We start from the raw sequence: 17,339 nt of genomic DNA, 5'->3' as shown, positions 1-17,339 counted from the left end.
ATGACTGATGATATTAAACACCTTGTATGTGCTTATTGGCAATTTATATCTTCTTTGGAGAAATGCTTACTCAAACCCTTTGTCCATTTTTAGTTGAGTTGTCTTTTTATTATTGAGTTGTAAGAGTTCTTTGTATATTCCGGAAACAAGTCCGTTATCAGATATATGATTTGCAAACATTTTCTTCCATTCTGTGGGTTGTCTTTTTACTTTTTTGATAGTGTCTTTTGAAGCACAGCATTTTTTAATTTTGATGTCCAATTTTTTTCCTCTTGTTGCTGCTGCTTTTGGTGTGATCTAAGAAAGCATTGCCTAACCCAAGGTCATGAAGATTTACTCTCATGTTTTCTTTGAAGAGTGTTATAGTTTTAGCTCTTACATTTAGGTTTGTGATTCATTCTGATTTAATTTTTTTGTATATGATAGGAGGTATAATCTATCTTCATTCTTTTGCATGTGGATAGCCAGTTGTTTCCCCACCATTTGTTGAAAAGCCTATTCCTTCCCCCGGTTGAATTATCTTGGCACTCTTATTGAAAATCATCATGAGAAAACATAAACCAGACCAAAAAAAAAAAAAAAAGAAAAGAAAGTCGATTGACCACAAGTATACGGGTTTACTTATTGACTCTTGCATCTGTTCTATTGATCAATATGCCTACCCTCATACCAGTACCATACTATCCTGATTACTTCTCGTTTGTATTGTTAAGTTTCATGATCAAGAAGTGTGAGTCCTTCTACTACTCTTTTTCAGACTGTTTTGGCTATTCTGGGTCCTTGTATGTCCCTCTGAATTTTATAATGTTTGTTAATTTCTGGGGGGGGAAGCGTAGCTGGTAGTTTGATAAAGATTGTGTTAAATTTGGGGAGAGTTGTCATCTTATATCTTACATCCCATAAATGTGGGATTCTTTTTATTTAAGTCTTATGCTTACAAAGGACTTCACCATTGAAGAATCAGATACATGTTCACCCATATTTTTCTTTTACCTTTTATAGATTGTTTTTTATGGTTTTTTTTTTTTTTTCTTTAATCTAGGTTGTGTTCATTTTGGTGTATGAAGTGAGGGAGTTCTAACCTTGTTTTTTCCCAGGTAGTTAACTGTTGTCCTAAATACCACTTATTGAATAAGATATTTCACTTCAAAGCACAGTCAAGTACTTCATCACTTTTGTTTATTGCGTAGATAGTAATGATAATGCTTATAGTCCTGCTACAGTGGGAAAGGCGATTCCTATCTGCTTTCCTTGCTTTATGTTTTCTAACATTTATCATGACCTATAATGACCTGTACTTTAGGTCCTATGCTATAGGTTTTACTTAATGCCTATCTCCTTTATTTAAATGTAAACTAGCTGGGCGCAGTGGCTCATGCCTGTAATCCCAAGACTTTGGGAGGCCAAGGTGGGCAGATCACGAGGTCAGGAGTTCGAGACCAGCCTGACCAACATGGTGAAACCCCATCTCTACTAAAAATACAAAAACTAGCCAGGCGTGGTGATGGGTGCCTGTAATCCCAGCTACTGGGAAGGCTGAGGCAGGAGAATCACTTGAACCCGGGAGGCAAAGGTTGCAGTGAGCCAAGATTGCGCCACTACACTCCAACCTGGGTGACACAGCAAGACTTCGTCTCAAAAAAAAAAAAAAAAAATTGTAAGCCGACTGCTGTATCCGCAGAACTTAGTGAAGGGGTGTGGGTTTGGAGGGTGCACATATTGTTATTTTTATTTGTTGAATGTATAAAGATACCATGACATGTATACTGGGTCCGATCTTCTCCTTAAGGTCCAGGACAGATCCCCACTACAGGGTAATTTTAACCATTCACTCCCTCTTCTGGCTCCACAGCTCATTCTTCCATCTGCTCATTCTCTTATATCATAGAAACAAGGCTCCTCAACACTCCATCTCTCTCCAGTTCCTGGTATATTTTTTCCTCCTTTACCGTCACCCTATTGGAGATGAGAGTTGGATGTACTTGGTGTCTCACTTTTTTATCTCTTGTCACTATTCAGTGTTCTCCAGTGGCTTTTGATCCCACCACTCTCTCAAAATGTTCTTTTTGAGGTAATCAACAATCATTGCTTAAGCCATTGAACAACTTTCAGTCTTTTTTTTTTTTGAGGTGGAGTCTCTCTCTGTTGCCCAGGCTGGAGTGCAGTGGCACGATCTCAGCTCACTGCAACCTCTGCCACCCAGGTTCAAGTGATTCTCCTGCCTCAGCCTCCTGAGTAGCTGGGACCACTGGCATGTGCCACTATGCCCAGCTGATTTTTGTATTTTAAGTTGAGACAGGGTTTTGCCATGTTGGCCAGGCTGGTCTCGACCTCCTGACCTCAAGTGATCCACCCACCTTGGCCTCCCAAATTGCTGGGATTACAGGTGTGAGCCACCGCACCCAGCCACTTTCAGTCTTCTTAAAACTCTCCAGCATTTGAGACCACTGATATCAGTTCTCTGTGAAATACTCTCTTCACTTGTCTTTCGTAACTCAGGACTTCCCTGGTTGCCTTCCAGCCTCTCTTCTCCTCCTTGGTATCCTTTGGAACCTTTTCATCCCTGCTTACTCTTATTGTGGTTGTTCCTCAGGGTCCAGGCTCTGACTTGGTCTCTTCTTATACAACACTTTGGGTAATTCCCCATTCTCCCAAGGGTTCAGTTACCATCTGTGTACTTGCAACTTACTCCCCACTCTTCTAGCAATTCCCCTTGCCTGTCCACTCCCCGAACTTAAGCATCCACTGGATTCCACAAGCTCAGCATGCCCAAAATTGAATTTAGCTGCTTACCACCCCAGAGTCTGCCTCTCTACCTGGGTCGACGTCCTATGGAAGGCCACCACAATCTGCCCAGTTATCCAGCCAGAACGCTGGCATCATCCTTTGACCCCTTCCTTCTGCTTACCACCCACGTGCAGTCACTCGGCAACACCTGTCAGTCCTCACTCTGCAGTATCAGGAGTGCAGCCCTTCTCTCACAGTACCTCTCCTGATTCAGCCACTGTGTTTTTTTGGTTTACAGGTTTTATTTTATTTTATTTTTTTTGCATAAAGTTGTGGCCCCAAACAGGTCTCTTTGCCTCCCATCATGTACCCATTCAATCCAATTTCCCCACACACACCACAGCTAGAGGAATCAGTTTAAAATATAAATGTGCTCTTGCTGATTTCTGTTAAAACCCTTCCATGCTAATAATAATAATGCTAAAGGAAATAAATGTCCATGGATTCCCTGGGGCACAAAGTCCTTAACTTTTACTTTGCAGATTTCCTGGCACACAGTAGGCACTCAATCATTATTTGATGAATAATGCAATGAATGAATGGAATTTTTATCTAATACCACCATTTCAAAGGGAAGTTAAATTATTAGAAAAGTAGACACTTTAAAACACAACTTTAAGATGTTTCATCAACCATGGTTAATTCAAAGCCCTTCATGCCTAGAGGCATACTCCCCTCCCACCAAGAAAGTAGTACCTGGTCTTCAAGTTTCTTTTATGAAGTCAGTGTTTTTTAACCTTTTTAAATCCCTACATCCCACCCACAAGTGAGTCATTCTGCCAGTGTAATAATGTCTACAAAATCCTATAATATTTCCTGGAAATACTAGTCACCATTATGTTGAAACTTCACTGAAATTCTCCATACGGATAATTCGTCTAAAGTACTAAAGCTTAGTTTCCTGCATAGAATATAAGAGTTAAATTAATTTGTTAAAGAAAATAAACTGTTCTAAGATTTCAGAACAATAATGCATTCGTGCAACAAACACTCATGCACCTATTATGTATCTAGCACCACACAAAGCACTGATTATATAGAAAGCTTTTTAAATATTGATTAGTTCCTCCCTCAATAATTTAATAGTCTGTTTTGAGCCAGAGATTGAAACATGTGACAGATCTATAATGAAACAGTTGCTAATATTTCCGAATATGCTACTATGGGTACATGGAGAGAAATAAGAGAAAAAAAAGACCAATTCTTCCAAAAGAGAGCTCACAGATAAAAAGATATTTCAACTAAATCCTGAAAATGTAACCCAGAGTTCATTAAGAAGAGAGACAGGAAGGGCATCTCAAGGAGAAAGAACAGCATGTGCAAAGGCCTAAGGGCAGAATGAATATGGTAGGTTCCAATATGGCAGAAGGGTGAGCTGAAAAGTGAACATAGAGGTAGTCGAGTGGCAGAATGCAAGGCTGGAAATGGGCACAGGATACCTCCTGCCAGCCATGGTTGAGCCAAAGACAAATTCACGTGTTTCTGTCACACAAAAGGAAGCACCCAGCCACCCAAACCAGCTCTCAAGGTTACCCAATCAAAAGAGATCCTGAGAACTGAATTTCTGCAAAATCCAAGCTCTTGTCTGCTGAGTGAGATCATTCTTTAAGGAAGAAACTCACCACTTGAGACAAAAGTGAACTCTTTGTTGTGGTGCTATGTGGTCTTGGCAGAGGTTTGTTTTCCGGTCTTCTCTGCTCCTCATTATATGTGATGCTGATAAAGAACAAAGGGTTACTTCTTTTTCCAGGCTTTTGGCCCTCACTCCATGAAATGCCATGAGTATAGGTCTCCTGAGTATCTTTTCCTCATTACACGGCTCTCACCCTGATCACATTTCCTTGGTACTGCCAAAAACCTTTTGATCATAGCTGTTTCTTCGTTTAGAGAAATAACACTGACCTAAGAACTATGATGTAGAAAAGCAGTTTTCAAACCTTTTGGTCTCAGGGCCACCTTACACCCTTAAAAATTATGAGGATACCAAAGAGCTTTTATGTGGGTGATAGCCTATATTTCACATATTAGAAATTAAAATTGAGAAAAGCTTAAAATATTTATTAATTCTTACCAGTTAAGAAAAAAATTGCATGTTAACATCAATTTTTAACACAAATAATTACAAAAAATAATTATATTTTCTACAAATAATTTAGTGAGAAAAGTGGAATTGTTTTACCTTTTTTTTTTAATCCTTAATGTCTGGCTTAATAGAAGATAAGTTGGAGTCGCACATCTGCTTCTGAATTCAATATGTGGTGACATCACAGTCATGTAACATTTAGAAAACTCTACACATGTGAGAGAATGAAAGTGAAAAAGGCAAATAATGTCTTATGATGATGATGAAAATAATTTTAACATCATAGATCTTCTGAAAGGGTCTCCGAGACTCCCTAGTGGTTTCCAACCCACATCTGAGATCCTCTGATTTAGAAGTTTTAAAATACAGCCAGGCACAGTGGCTCATGCATGTAATCCTGGCACTTTGGGAGGCCAAGGCAGGCAGATCACCTGAGGTCGTGAGTTCGAGACCAGCCTGACCAACATGGAGAAACCCCATCTCTACTAAAAATACAAAATTAGCCGGGCATGATGGTGCATGCCTGTAATCCCGGCTACTCGGGAGGCTGAGGCAGGAGAATCATTTGAACCCGGGAGGTGGAGGTTGCGGTGAGCCGAGATTGCACCATTGCACTCCAGTCTGGGCAACAAGAGCAAAACTCCATCTCAAAAAAAAAAAAAAAAAAAGAAGTTGTTTTAAAATACTATATTGAAAGACAGGAGTTTATTAAAGGTGTATAAAAGTTAGCAGAGATGATAGGTTGATGAGTGCAGCAAGCCACCATGGCACATGTATACCTATGTAACAAACCTGCACATTCAGCACATGTACCCTAGAACTTAAAGAAAAATAAAGTAAAATAAAATAAATAAAAGTTAGCAGATAGAATGTTAAGGCAGAGGCCAGTGTGATAATAATAGCTTCTCGTAAAACAAGTGTGACCACTATTTGAGAGAGTGGAGAATTAAGATAAACATGACTTATTTTTTAAACATTCAAAAATTTCTTCCCCTCAAAGAAAAACAAATTCAAGGTTTATCTTTTTTTCCCCTCAGTTTAACCAGAGAACAGAATACTAAACAGCTAGAAAATGAACCACCTAGAAAGCAACTTAAGAAGAAAAGAAAGACACCTGAGGTTCATGCTTGCTAGTTCTGTGACCTTGGGCAAGCCACAATCTTTCCATTCTCAGTTTCTGGACCTAAAAAAAGGCCTTCCTCTTCCTCATACATGTGGATGATTTGAGATATGCAATGTGAATGTTGGCTTCCAGACTCTAAAGCCCTCCACAAATGTTATTTATTAGGATGATGATATTATTATGATTCTAAGACTGCTCGAGGGACAAATAAACCTTCCCTTCTCTTTAAGTGGAGAGATTGCCCTCCATTCTTCCCTCATTTGTGTGTCCCAAAGTCCTTCTCCAATTAAGTTCTTGCAAGCAGGCTCTGGGAAGGCCCCAGATGAGCTGTGTAATCTAAGCTTTGAGATTCCCAAGGCTCAACAGAATTACTCTAATACATTTACTATCAGACTACCCCTTTATGCAAACCTCTAAAGGAAGAGAAACACTGCCAAAAACATATTCAGGGAAAAGCATAAACAGGCCTCAACTCCCCTCTCCCCCTCCCTCCAAGGAAATTCTCTAGCAGTATTAAGCCAAGAAGAATTACTGCAGCAAAGAGTGAATGTAAATAAGGATGGCCCAGCTGCCACTTAAGCAACTTCCATGGACGTGTCCTCCATGAAGTCCCAGGCTTCAGCAAGCATGATTGATGGTGAAGTACATTTTCATTAGTTCAGGTTCCCAACACACTTCTGAAGTTGTAGACTGCTGTTTAGACAAAGATTGGAAGTGAATTATACGTCTGACATAAAACCATGACCTAGAAAAGACCTAAAGGGTAGGAAATGTCAGTGGAAAGTCACAGAAAGAAAAAAACAACCAGAAGTAACTTGGCTAAATTGGGCAACATGAGTATAAGATTAAACATTGGCATGTTTAGAAATCCCCAGTCCCAAGTTAATAAAACCAGGGTCGTGAGAATTCTCTATGCTTTACCATCTGTGCTTATCAACTCACCCATCCTCCTTCCAGCACTAGAAAAACATTGTTTGGAGGGGGGAAAATTATTCTTCAGCAGTAAAACATTTGAATTTTACCTCAAGTAAGACTTTATTTCAAAATCTGGAGCGAATTTTTTTTTTTTTTTTTTTTTTTTTTTTTTTTTTTTTTTTGAGACGGAGTCTTGCTCTGTCGCCCAGGCTGGAGTGCAGTGGCACGATCTTGGCTTACTGCAAGCTCCGCCTCCCGGGTTCACGTCATTCTCCTGCCTCAGCCTCCCAAGTAGCTGGGAGTACAGGCGCCCGCCACCACGCCCGGCTAATTCTTTTTTGTATTGTTAGTAGAGACGGGGTTTCACGGTATTAGCCACGATGGTCTCTATCTCCCGACCTCGTGATCCACCCGCCTCCGCCTCCCAAAGTGCTGGGATTACAGGCGTGAGCCACCGCTCCCAGCCAAGATAAATTTTAACTCTTAATTTGCTCTAGGATATTCTGATTTAAGTCAAGTCATTTAGACAAATAGCCAATTTGTCATATTCATCAGATGAAACAATTTCATCTCCCTTTCCATATGTATAAAATAAGCCTCTTGTCTTCTACTCAAATAATAACTAAAATGTTAATAAATAATAAAATATTCACTTTTAAATAAAATATTAATGTGATTTTACAATAAATATCTGTATTTGTCCTTTTCCTTTCTGTCTAGCTTTGAAGGCCTCACCTTCTAAGAAACGGTGCAATTCCATCGCCGCCTTAAAGGCGACTTCACAGGAGATCGTATCCTCAATTAGCCAGGAATGGAAGGATGAGAAGCGAGATTTGCTGACCGAAGGACAAAGTTTTAGCAGCCTTGATGAAGAAGGTAAAGATGTGTAACTTTTTTAAAAAGACAAAAGTTCTTGTGATTTATTTATACAAGTAAATTTGCAGAAGAAAAATTTAAAAATACCTGTTCTAAGAAATAAAATCTATTAAGTTTTTAAAGGATAGCTACAGTGGCCAGGCGTAGTGGCTCACGCCTGTAATCCCAGCACTTTGGGAGGCCGAGTCAGGCAGATCACTTGAGGTCAGGAGTGCGAAACCAGCCTGGCCAACGTGGCGAAACGCTGTCTCTACTAAAAATACAAAAAAATTAGCCAGGCATGGTAGTGGGCGCCTGTAATTCTAACTACTCAGGAAACTGAGGCATGAGAATCACTTGAACCCGGGAGGCAAAGGCTGCAGTGAACTGAGATTGCACCACTGCACTCCAGCCTGGGCGACGGAGCGAGACTCTGTCTCAAATAAATAAATAAATAAATAAATAAATAAATAAATAAATAGGATAGCTACAGTAAGATGCGGTTCATGCAAGTTTTAACTACCACATAAAAAATACAATTTATGGTTTATGATAAAAATTAGACAATACTAATTCAAAAAGAAAAATGTCTACTTTCATTACATGATGGTAACAAATACTAACATTTTGTTGCTTTTACTTCTAGACCTTATTCTGTGCATGTACACATACACACATGTACAGGTACACATGCACACACATACATGCAATGGAACAACAAGTTGTCTCTTCATTTAGGTTTCTTTAATGATTTTTTTTTGGGTACCCACTGGTAATACTCGGGAGGTACTACATGTTCTTTACTTTGAAAGCTTCATAACCATGAGCAGGTACCAAGAGAAGGAAAGAAAAGAGGCAGAAAGGAAAAATATGGAACGTTTCATGAATTTGCATGTCATCCTTGCACAGGGGCCATACTAATCTTCTCTGTATCGTTCCAATTTTAGTATATGTGCTGCCAAAGTGAGTGCTTTAATGAATTTTTTTTTTTTTTTTTTTTTTTTGAGACGGAGTCTCGCTCTGTTGCCCAGGCTGGAGTGCAATGGCCGGATCTCAGCTCACTGCAAGCTCCGCCTCCTGGGTTTACACCATTCTCCTGCCTCAGCCTCCCGAGTAGCTGGGACTACAGGCGCCCGCCACCTCGCCCGGCTAGTTTTTTGTATTTTTTAGTAGAGACGGGGTTTCACCGTGTTAGCCAGGATGGTCTCGATCTTCTGACCTCGTGATCCGCCCGTCTCGGCCTCCCAAAGTGCTGGGATTACAGGCTTGAGCCACCGCGCCCGGCTGCTTTAATGAATTTAAATAAAGTTTTATAATATTTTTCTTGTGTGGCTTGTACATATACCTTTTGTTAGATTTATTTCTTGGATAAATGCAGAGATATTGATATAGATTTTTTTTCTGGATTTTTAAAAATAGTACGTTTTTTAAGAATTGAGTTTTCTGGCCATTTGTTGCTATTGTATGGACTTCACATCCTTTTTGTCTTTTTTTCTTTCTTACTTGCTGGCTAGGACTTCTGGTACAATGATGAATAGAAACAGTGATTGTAGACAGCCTTGCCTTGTCCTGATTTTAAAGGGAATGCTTCTAATGTTTCACTATTGAAAAAGAAGTTTGCTGTATTTGATACCCATAATCAAGCCAAGGAAGTTCCTTTTTTTATTCCTACTTTGCTGAAAGTTTTTTTTTTTTTAAATCAGGAATGAGTACTGAATTTTATCAAATACTTTTCTCTATCTGCCAAGTTAATCATTTATTTTTTCCCTTCTAATCAAATATGGGAGAATGACATTTTAGATTTTCTATCTTTGGAGAATCTCAGCATTTCCTGAAAATGTCTTTTACTTTCTACAGGAGTTAAGACCTCCTCTAGGGCTTTTCTTTTCCTCAGTGTCTTTAGGATGCGGTGTTATTTCTATTCCTTCTTCAGCAGCACTTATCCATACGTGCTATGTTTGGTTTCTTTCTTTCTCATCTTCCCATAAACCAACTTTTACCCGGAGTTAGTGATTTCGGCAAGAGAGTTACAGAGGTGCCCTTGATCCTCTCTGGATGTCTCCAATTCCTGGTGGACATTCACCCGTTTCTCCTAAGCTCCCTGGCACTGGCATCTCCCTCCCTAGACTACCTGATTTTCTGATAGCACATGCAAAACCGCAGGTGTCTGTAGTCTGGGAAATAGGATAAACGTATTTTAAAATTATATTAGTTAAGCTTTCAAGTAGTATGCTCAATGTGACCTCTAAAGTTAAAGCAATGGATCCAGTTGTTAATTTGGAAAAAAAAAAAAAGGTAAAGATATAATAAATACACTACACAGCATCTAGAAAGGCTGGAAACATGGGAAGTAGGGCGTATATTGTATTTTTTTCAAATGAAGTATTTGACTCATTGCTTCAAATTTAGAGACACAACACCTTCAAAGGTCTCTGAAGGTCAAAGAAAATCCTATTGAGCATATTCTTTGAAAACGTAACATAATGTTATAAAATGAGTTTATCTTTGCTATCCTCTTCATGCACAATGTTTAGTCTCTAAATAATGCTCTGTACTTGGGGAACTTCCCCCTGCACCAAGTCATCACTGAATTTCCCTCTAGTTTTTAAGTTTGTTTTCTGCCATTCTCAGTATGTTCAGGTTATATTTTCTATTGCCATGTAACAAATTACCACAAACTTAGCAGCTTAAAATAATACCCAGTTAGTAGCCGATGGTTCTGTAAGTCAGAAGACTGGGTACAACTCACACAGGTTCTCTGCTCAGGGTCTCAAAAGCTGAAATGAAGGTGTCAGCAAGACTGAGTTTTTTTGTTTTTTTTTTTCTCTCAGAAATAAGCTTTTTATTTATTTTTTTTTATTATTATACTTTAAGTTCTGGGGTACATGTGTAGAATGTGCAGTTTTGTTACAGAGGTATACACGTGCCATGGTGCTTTGCTGCACCCACCAACCCGTCACCTACATTAGGTATTACTCCTAATGCTGTCCCACCCCTTGCCCCCCACCCCCTGACAGGCCCAGGTATGTGATGTTCCCCTCCCTATGTCCATGTGTTCTCATTGTTCAGCTCCCACTTATGAATGAGAACATGCAGTGTTTGGTTTTCTATTCTTCTGATAGTTTGCTCAGAATGATCGTTTCCAGCTTCATCCATGTCCCTACAAAGGACGTGAGCTCATCCTTTTTTATGGCTGCATAGTATTCCATGGTGTATATGTGCCACATTTTATTTATTCAGTCTATTATTGATGGACATTTGGGTTGATTCCAAGTCTTTGCTATTGTGAATAGTGTTGCAGTAAACATACATGTGCATGTGTCTTTATAGTAGAATGATTTATAATCCTTTCAGTATATACCCAGTAATAGGATTACTGGGCCAAATGGTATTTCTAGTTCTAGATCCTTGAGGAATCGCCACACTTCCACAATGGTTGAACTAGTTTACGCTCCCACCAACAGTGTAAAAGCATCCCTGTTTCTCCACATCCTCTCCAGCATCTGTTGTTTCCTGACTTTTTAATGATCACCATTCTAACTGGTGTGAGATGGTATCTCATTGTGGGTTTGATTTGCATTTCTCTAATGACTAGTGATGATGAGTATTTTTTCATATGTCTGTTGGCTGTGTAAATGTCTTCTTTTGAGAAGTGTCTGTTCATATTCTTTGCCCACTTTTTGATGGGTTTTTTTTTCTTGTAAATCTTTTTAAGTTCTTTGTAGATTCTGGATATTAGCTCTTTGTCAGATGGATAGATTGCAAACATTTTCTCCCATTCTGTAGGTTGCCTGTTCACTCTGATGATTGTTTCTTTTGCTGTGCAGAAGCTCTTTAGTTTAAATAGATTCCATTTGTCAATTTTGGCTTTTGCTGCCATTGCTTTTGGTGTTTTAGTCATGAAGTCTTTGCCCATGCCTATGTCCTGAATGGTATTGCCCAGGTTTTCTTCTAGGATTTTTATGGTCCTAGGTCTTACGTTTAAGTCTTTGATCAATCCATCTTGAGTTAATTTTCGTATAAGTTGTAAGGAAGGAGTCCAGTTTCAGTTTTCTGCATATGGCTAACCAGTTTTCCCAACACCATTTATTAAACAGGAAATCTTTTCTCCATTGCTTGTGTCAGGTTTGTCAAAGATCAGATGGTTGTAGACATGTGGTGTTGTTTCTGAGGCCTCTGTTCTGTTCCATTGGTCTATATATCTGTTTTGGTACCAGTACCATGCTGTTTTGGTTACTGTAGCCTTGTAGTATAGTTTGAAGTCAGGTAGTGTGACGCCTCCAGCTTTGTTCTTTTTGCCCAGGATTTTCTTGGCTATGTAGGCTCTTTTTTGGTTCCATATGAAGTTTAAAGTAGTTTTTTCCACTTCTGTGAAGAAAGTCAGTGGTAGCTTGATGGGCATAGCATTGAATCTATAAATTACTTTGGGCACTATGGCCATTTTCACAATATTGATTCTTCCTATCCATGAGCATGGATGTTTTTCCATTTGTTTGTGTCCTCTTTTATTTCCTTGGGCAGTGGTTTGTCATTCTCCTTGAAGAGGTCCTTCACATCTCTTATAAGTTGGATTCCTAGGTATTTTATTCTGTTTGTAGCAATTGTGAATGGCAGTTCACTCATGATTTGGCTTTCTGTTTGTCTGTTATTGGTGTATAAGAATGCTTGTGATTTTTGCACATTGATTTTGTATCCTGAGACTTTGCTGAAGTTGCTTATCAGCTTAAGGAGATTTGGGTCTGAGATGATGGGGTTTTCTAAACATACAATCATGTCGTCTGCAAACAGAGACAATTTGACTTCCTCTCTTTCTGTTTGAATACACTTTATTTCTTTCTCTTGCCTGATTGTCCTGGCCAGAACTTCCAATACTGTGTTGAATAGGAGTGGTGAGAGAGGGCATCCTTGTCTTGTGCTGGTTTTCAAAAGGAGTGCTTCCAGTGTTTACCTATTCAGTATGATATTGGCTGTTGGTTTGTCATAAATAGCTCTTATTATTTTGAGATAACGTTCCATTGGTCCCTACTTTATTGAGAGTTTTTAGCATGAAGGGGTGTTGAATTTTGTCGAAGGCCTTTTCTGCATCTATTGAGATAATCATGTGGTTTTTGTCTTAGGTTCTGTTTATGTGATGGATTACATTTATTGATTTGCATATGTTGAACCAGACTTGCATCCCAGGGATGAAACTGACTTGATCGTAGTGGATAAGCTTTTTGATGGGCTGCTGGATTCGGTTTGCCAGTATTTCAATGAGGATTTTCACATTGATGTTCATCAGAGATATTGGGCTGAAATTTTCTTTTTTTGTTGTGTCTCTGCCAGATTTTGGTATCAGGATGATGTTGGCCTCATAAAATGAGTTAGGGAGGATTCTCTCTTTTTCTGTTGTTTGGAATAGTTTCAGAAGGAATGGTACCAGCTCCTCTTTGTATCTTTGGTAGAATTCAGCTGTGAATCTGTCTGGTCCTGGACTTTTGCTGGTTGGTAGCTTATTAATTTCTGCCTCAATTTCAGAACTTGTTGTTTTATTCAGGGATTCGACTTCTTCCTGGTTTAGACTTGGGAGGGTGTACGTGTCCAGGAATTTATCCATTCCTTCTAGATTTTCTAGTTTATTCACTTAGAAGTGTTCATGGTATTCTCTGATGGTAGTTTGTATTTCTGTGGGATCAGTTGTGATATCCCCTATATCATTTTTTATTGCATCTATTTGCTTCTTCTCTCTTTTCTTCTTTATTAGTCTGGCTAGAGGTCTGTTTTGTTGACCTTTTCAAAAATCCAGCTCCTGGATGCATTGATTTTTTTGAAGGGTTTTTCGTGTATCTATCTCCTTCGGTTCTGCTCTGATCTTAGTTATTTTTTGTCTTCTGCTAGCTTTTGAATTTGTTTGCTCTGGCTTCTCTAGTTCTTTTAATTGTGATATTAGGGTGTCAATTTTATATCTCTCCTGCTTTCTCTTGTGGGCATTTAGTGCTATAAATTTCCCTTTACACACTGCTTTACATGTGTCCCAGAGATTCTGGTATGTTATGTCTTCATTCTCATGATTTCAAAGAACATCTTTATTTCTTCCTTCATTTTGTTATTTACCCAGTAGTCATTCAGGAGCAGATTGTTCAGTTTCCATGTAGTTGTGCAGTTTTGAATGAGTTTCTTAATCCTGAGTTCTAATTTGATTGCACTGTGGTCTGAGAGACTGTTATGATTTCTGGTCTTTTGCATTTGCTGAGGAGTGTTTTACTTCCAATTCTGTGATCAATTTTAGAATAAGTGCAGTGAGGTGCTGAGAAGAATGTATATTCTGTTGACTTGGGGTGGAGAGTTCTGTAGATGTCTATTAGGTCCACTTGGTCCAGAGCTGAGTTCAAGTCCTGAATATCCTTGTTAATTTTTTGTCTCATTGATCTGTCTAGTATTGACAGTGGTGTGCTAAAGTCTCCTGCTATTATTGTGTGGGAGTCTAAGTCTCTTTGTAAGTCTCTCAGAACTTGCTTTATGAATCTGGGTGCTCCTGTATTGGGTGCATATATATTTAGGATAGTTAGCTCTTCTTGCTGCATTGATCCCTTTCCCATTATGTAATGCCCTTCTTTGTCTCTTTTGATCTTTGTTGGTTTAAAGTCTGTTTTATCAGATTTTAGGATTGCAACTCCTCCTTTTTTTGCTTTCCATTTGCTTGGTAAATATTCCTCCATTTCTTTATTTTGAGTCTTTGCACGTGAGATGGTTCTCCTGAATACAGCACACTGATAGGTCTTGACTCTATCCAATTTGCCAGCCTCTGTCTTTTAATTGGGGCATTTAGCCCATTTATATTTAAGGTTAATATTTTTATATGTGAATTTGATCCTGTCATTATGATGCTAGCTGGCTGTTTTGAGCTAGGCTGAGTTCTTATCAGGAAGTGCAGAGGACGAATCCTCTTCCAAGCTCATTCATGTTGTCGGCAGAATTCAGCTCATTTTAGCTGTTGGGCAGAGATCCCTGCTTCTTTGCTGTCGGACAACAAAGAGCCGTGTTTTGCCCTGGGGGCCATCCACATTCCCTACCATGCTGCCCCTCTATCTTCAAACACAGAATGTCCTGCAAGTAAGCCCCAACACTTTTTCTCTCTGACTTCTTGTCCCTGACCTCTAGACCCAGATTTAATGGGCTCATACGATTAGGTGAGGCTCCCCTGGATAATCTTCCCTTTGCCTAACTCAGTGTTAGCCAACTCTGGGTAACCTGAGTTACATCTGCAAAATCCCTTTTGCTAGGTCATATCACATAGCCACAGGAATAACAGCTCATCATGTTTGCAGGCCCCACAACAAAGGGAGAATTTACAGGAGTGTGGGTCATTAGGGGTCATCTTAGAGTTCTGCCTACCACACTGGCTTTAGAAAAAAACGGAAGGATACGGGAGCAGGAAGAAACACTTCTCTCCCTCAAAGAGCTGCTCCTTATGGGTTGAGGGGTCACCTTCCTGATGATGTGTGACCTGGGACTGAGTCACTGTACAGATGTATTTTGCTCTGTCACTCAGGTCATGTCTACTTTGTGAAGTAACGCTGGTATGCCCAAAACCTAGGTTGAAGACCAGCTCCATCTGCCTTATAAGGAGTGGCAATTCATTGGAATCTGATATCAGGTTATTTTTGACACTGAGTTTTCAATGTTATAGAGAGTTTTCATGTTTTGCTTTCCGTTTAATGAAAAGTTGGGATCAAGAATATTGAAGATTGCAAGCCAGGTGTCACATTAAAGTTGAAGCCTTTCTAATTTTTGAACGTTGAGCACTTTGGTTATTCGTGGTTTTATATGTTTTATCTATCGCTGCAGTTTTCTATTTTGACTTGAATTGGAGGTGGAGAGGTGGAGCTCTACCATCCCAGTGTGTCATCTGATTTCCCAGACCAGAGTCCAGCCTTTCCTGTGCTTGCCTGGCTTCCCCTCCATGTTGCTCCCTACCCCACCATCTATACCCTTCACATCCAACATCCAAAACCTCACACTCACACGAGAATCCCTATTACGGTCGGTTTATATTTACACACTAAAAATATCTAATTTTCAATTTGTTGTGCTTATAAAGGAATACCAGGAACACCTTAAAGTTATAATTGTATTTATAAGCATCTATTTTAGGTCAGTCTGGGGGCGTGATGGAAAGAGTCCACATAGACTCCAGAGAGATGGGCAGGGGTTACTGCTCAGCCTTGAACATTCCTCCTTCCTCACAAGGGTGGGCTCTTACACAAATGATTTCATGGGCCGCTAAGTTTTAAAGAAAAAATAAGTGTTTTCTCATTTTAAAAAAGGCAACTTTGATGTTCAAATATGTCAAGAAGAGTCCTGGATAATGTTTAAATGTATTTATGGGCTCTGATGGGGTTAAGGTAGAGCTGACTGTTAGTCTGTTGAAGTATTTGTTTCCCGGCTCTTGAAAAACATGGGTTCTTAGATCCAACCTGAGAATCATAGATATGTGCGTATCACAGGGAGGGCAGAAAGGTTCGCTGTCTGTTTATACACTTGCCAGTCATCCTTTTAATCTCTGTCAAATTATCTGCTTAAACTCCTATGAATTTTTGCATGCCATCTTTTTGAAATAGTAAATCACTTTATTAGGTTTTTAAAAGAGCATTCATAATGTCATTTCCATGAGCCATTTTGTAAATTAATGCAATTTCCTTTCTGTTTAACCTGTTTGCAAGAAGCTATTTTACATTTCTGCTGTAATTCAGAAAAAAAGTGCAGTTAATTCATAATTGAATTTGCAGCCTGATAGGTAAAATGAATGCTTTTGACTCATTTTGATTATTATAGATACTAAAGCTGCATTTATTCTTGAGATTCATGAATGTGTGTGTTGCTTTCGTTCCCAGCCCTGGGATCCCGACACAGGCCAGACCTGGTGCCTAGCACTCCATCGCTGTTTGAAGCTGCTTCCTTGGCGACCACAATTTCATCTTCTTCCTTATACGTCAACGAGCACTATCCACACGACAGGCCTACACTCTATTCAAACAGGTAATACTTAGTGCAGTCAAATAACCCATCAGGCTGTTACCACGTCAACATCAGGCCTGAACCAGTGTCTCTGAATGAGAACACGTCTCTAGCAACCAGCATGTGCCTGTCATCTGCCTCGTAAGTCGGAGAGAGAACATGCTTGATTTTTGCTGTGGCAAAAGAACATTGGAGGGAAAACCCTCATGATCTTTCTTTACAGTTGACCATTATGTCATGTAGAAATTATATACTTGGCTCAATGGAAGAAGACAAATCTTTCATTTTTATTTTAGTGAATTTTTTAGGAATGGGTTTCTTCAGAGTGAGTACTCTTAGTTAATATTACACAGGTAGCTGCAAAGATATTGTAATATTCTCTTTTGGTATGTGTGATCTTAGTGACTATGGTAAACAGAATAATGCCCGCCCCCCCAAAGCTGTCCACATCCTAATTCCGTAACCTGTGAATATGTTACCTTATATGACAAAAGGGACTTTGCAAATGGGATTAAATTAAAGATCCTGAAATGGGAGGAGTATCCTGAATTATCCAGATAGGCGCAATATAATCACAGG

General features: G+C 39.3%; 1 protein-coding gene and 1 non-coding gene across 5 annotated transcripts in view; one reads left to right on the top strand and one right to left on the bottom strand.

Moving 5' to 3' along the window:
* LOC105491781 (phosphatidylinositol-4-phosphate 5-kinase type 1 beta) overlaps window positions 1-17,339 on the top strand; it is a 307,266-nt gene that overhangs the window by 223,469 nt on the left and 66,458 nt on the right. For all 4 annotated transcript variants that reach the window (XM_071077710.1, XM_071077709.1, XM_071077708.1 and 1 more), the window contains 2 exons: window positions 7,629-7,784; window positions 16,637-16,781. In XM_071077710.1, the coding sequence (XP_070933811.1) occupies window positions 7,629-7,784; window positions 16,637-16,781 (301 nt within the window). The remainder of the gene's footprint in view (window positions 1-7,628; window positions 7,785-16,636; window positions 16,782-17,339) is intronic.
* LOC112424715 (U6 spliceosomal RNA) lies at window positions 8,628-8,734 on the bottom strand. Its single transcript, XR_003015582.1, has one exon. It is a non-coding gene; the product is annotated as a U6 spliceosomal RNA (small nuclear RNA).

Source organism: Macaca nemestrina, chromosome 14 (genome assembly GCF_043159975.1).
Source record: "Macaca nemestrina isolate mMacNem1 chromosome 14, mMacNem.hap1, whole genome shotgun sequence".
NCBI classification, from domain to species: Eukaryota; Metazoa; Chordata; class Mammalia; order Primates; family Cercopithecidae; genus Macaca; species Macaca nemestrina.
Note: the sequence above shows the minus strand (reverse complement) of the source record. Positions and strands in the feature narration are given on the sequence as shown.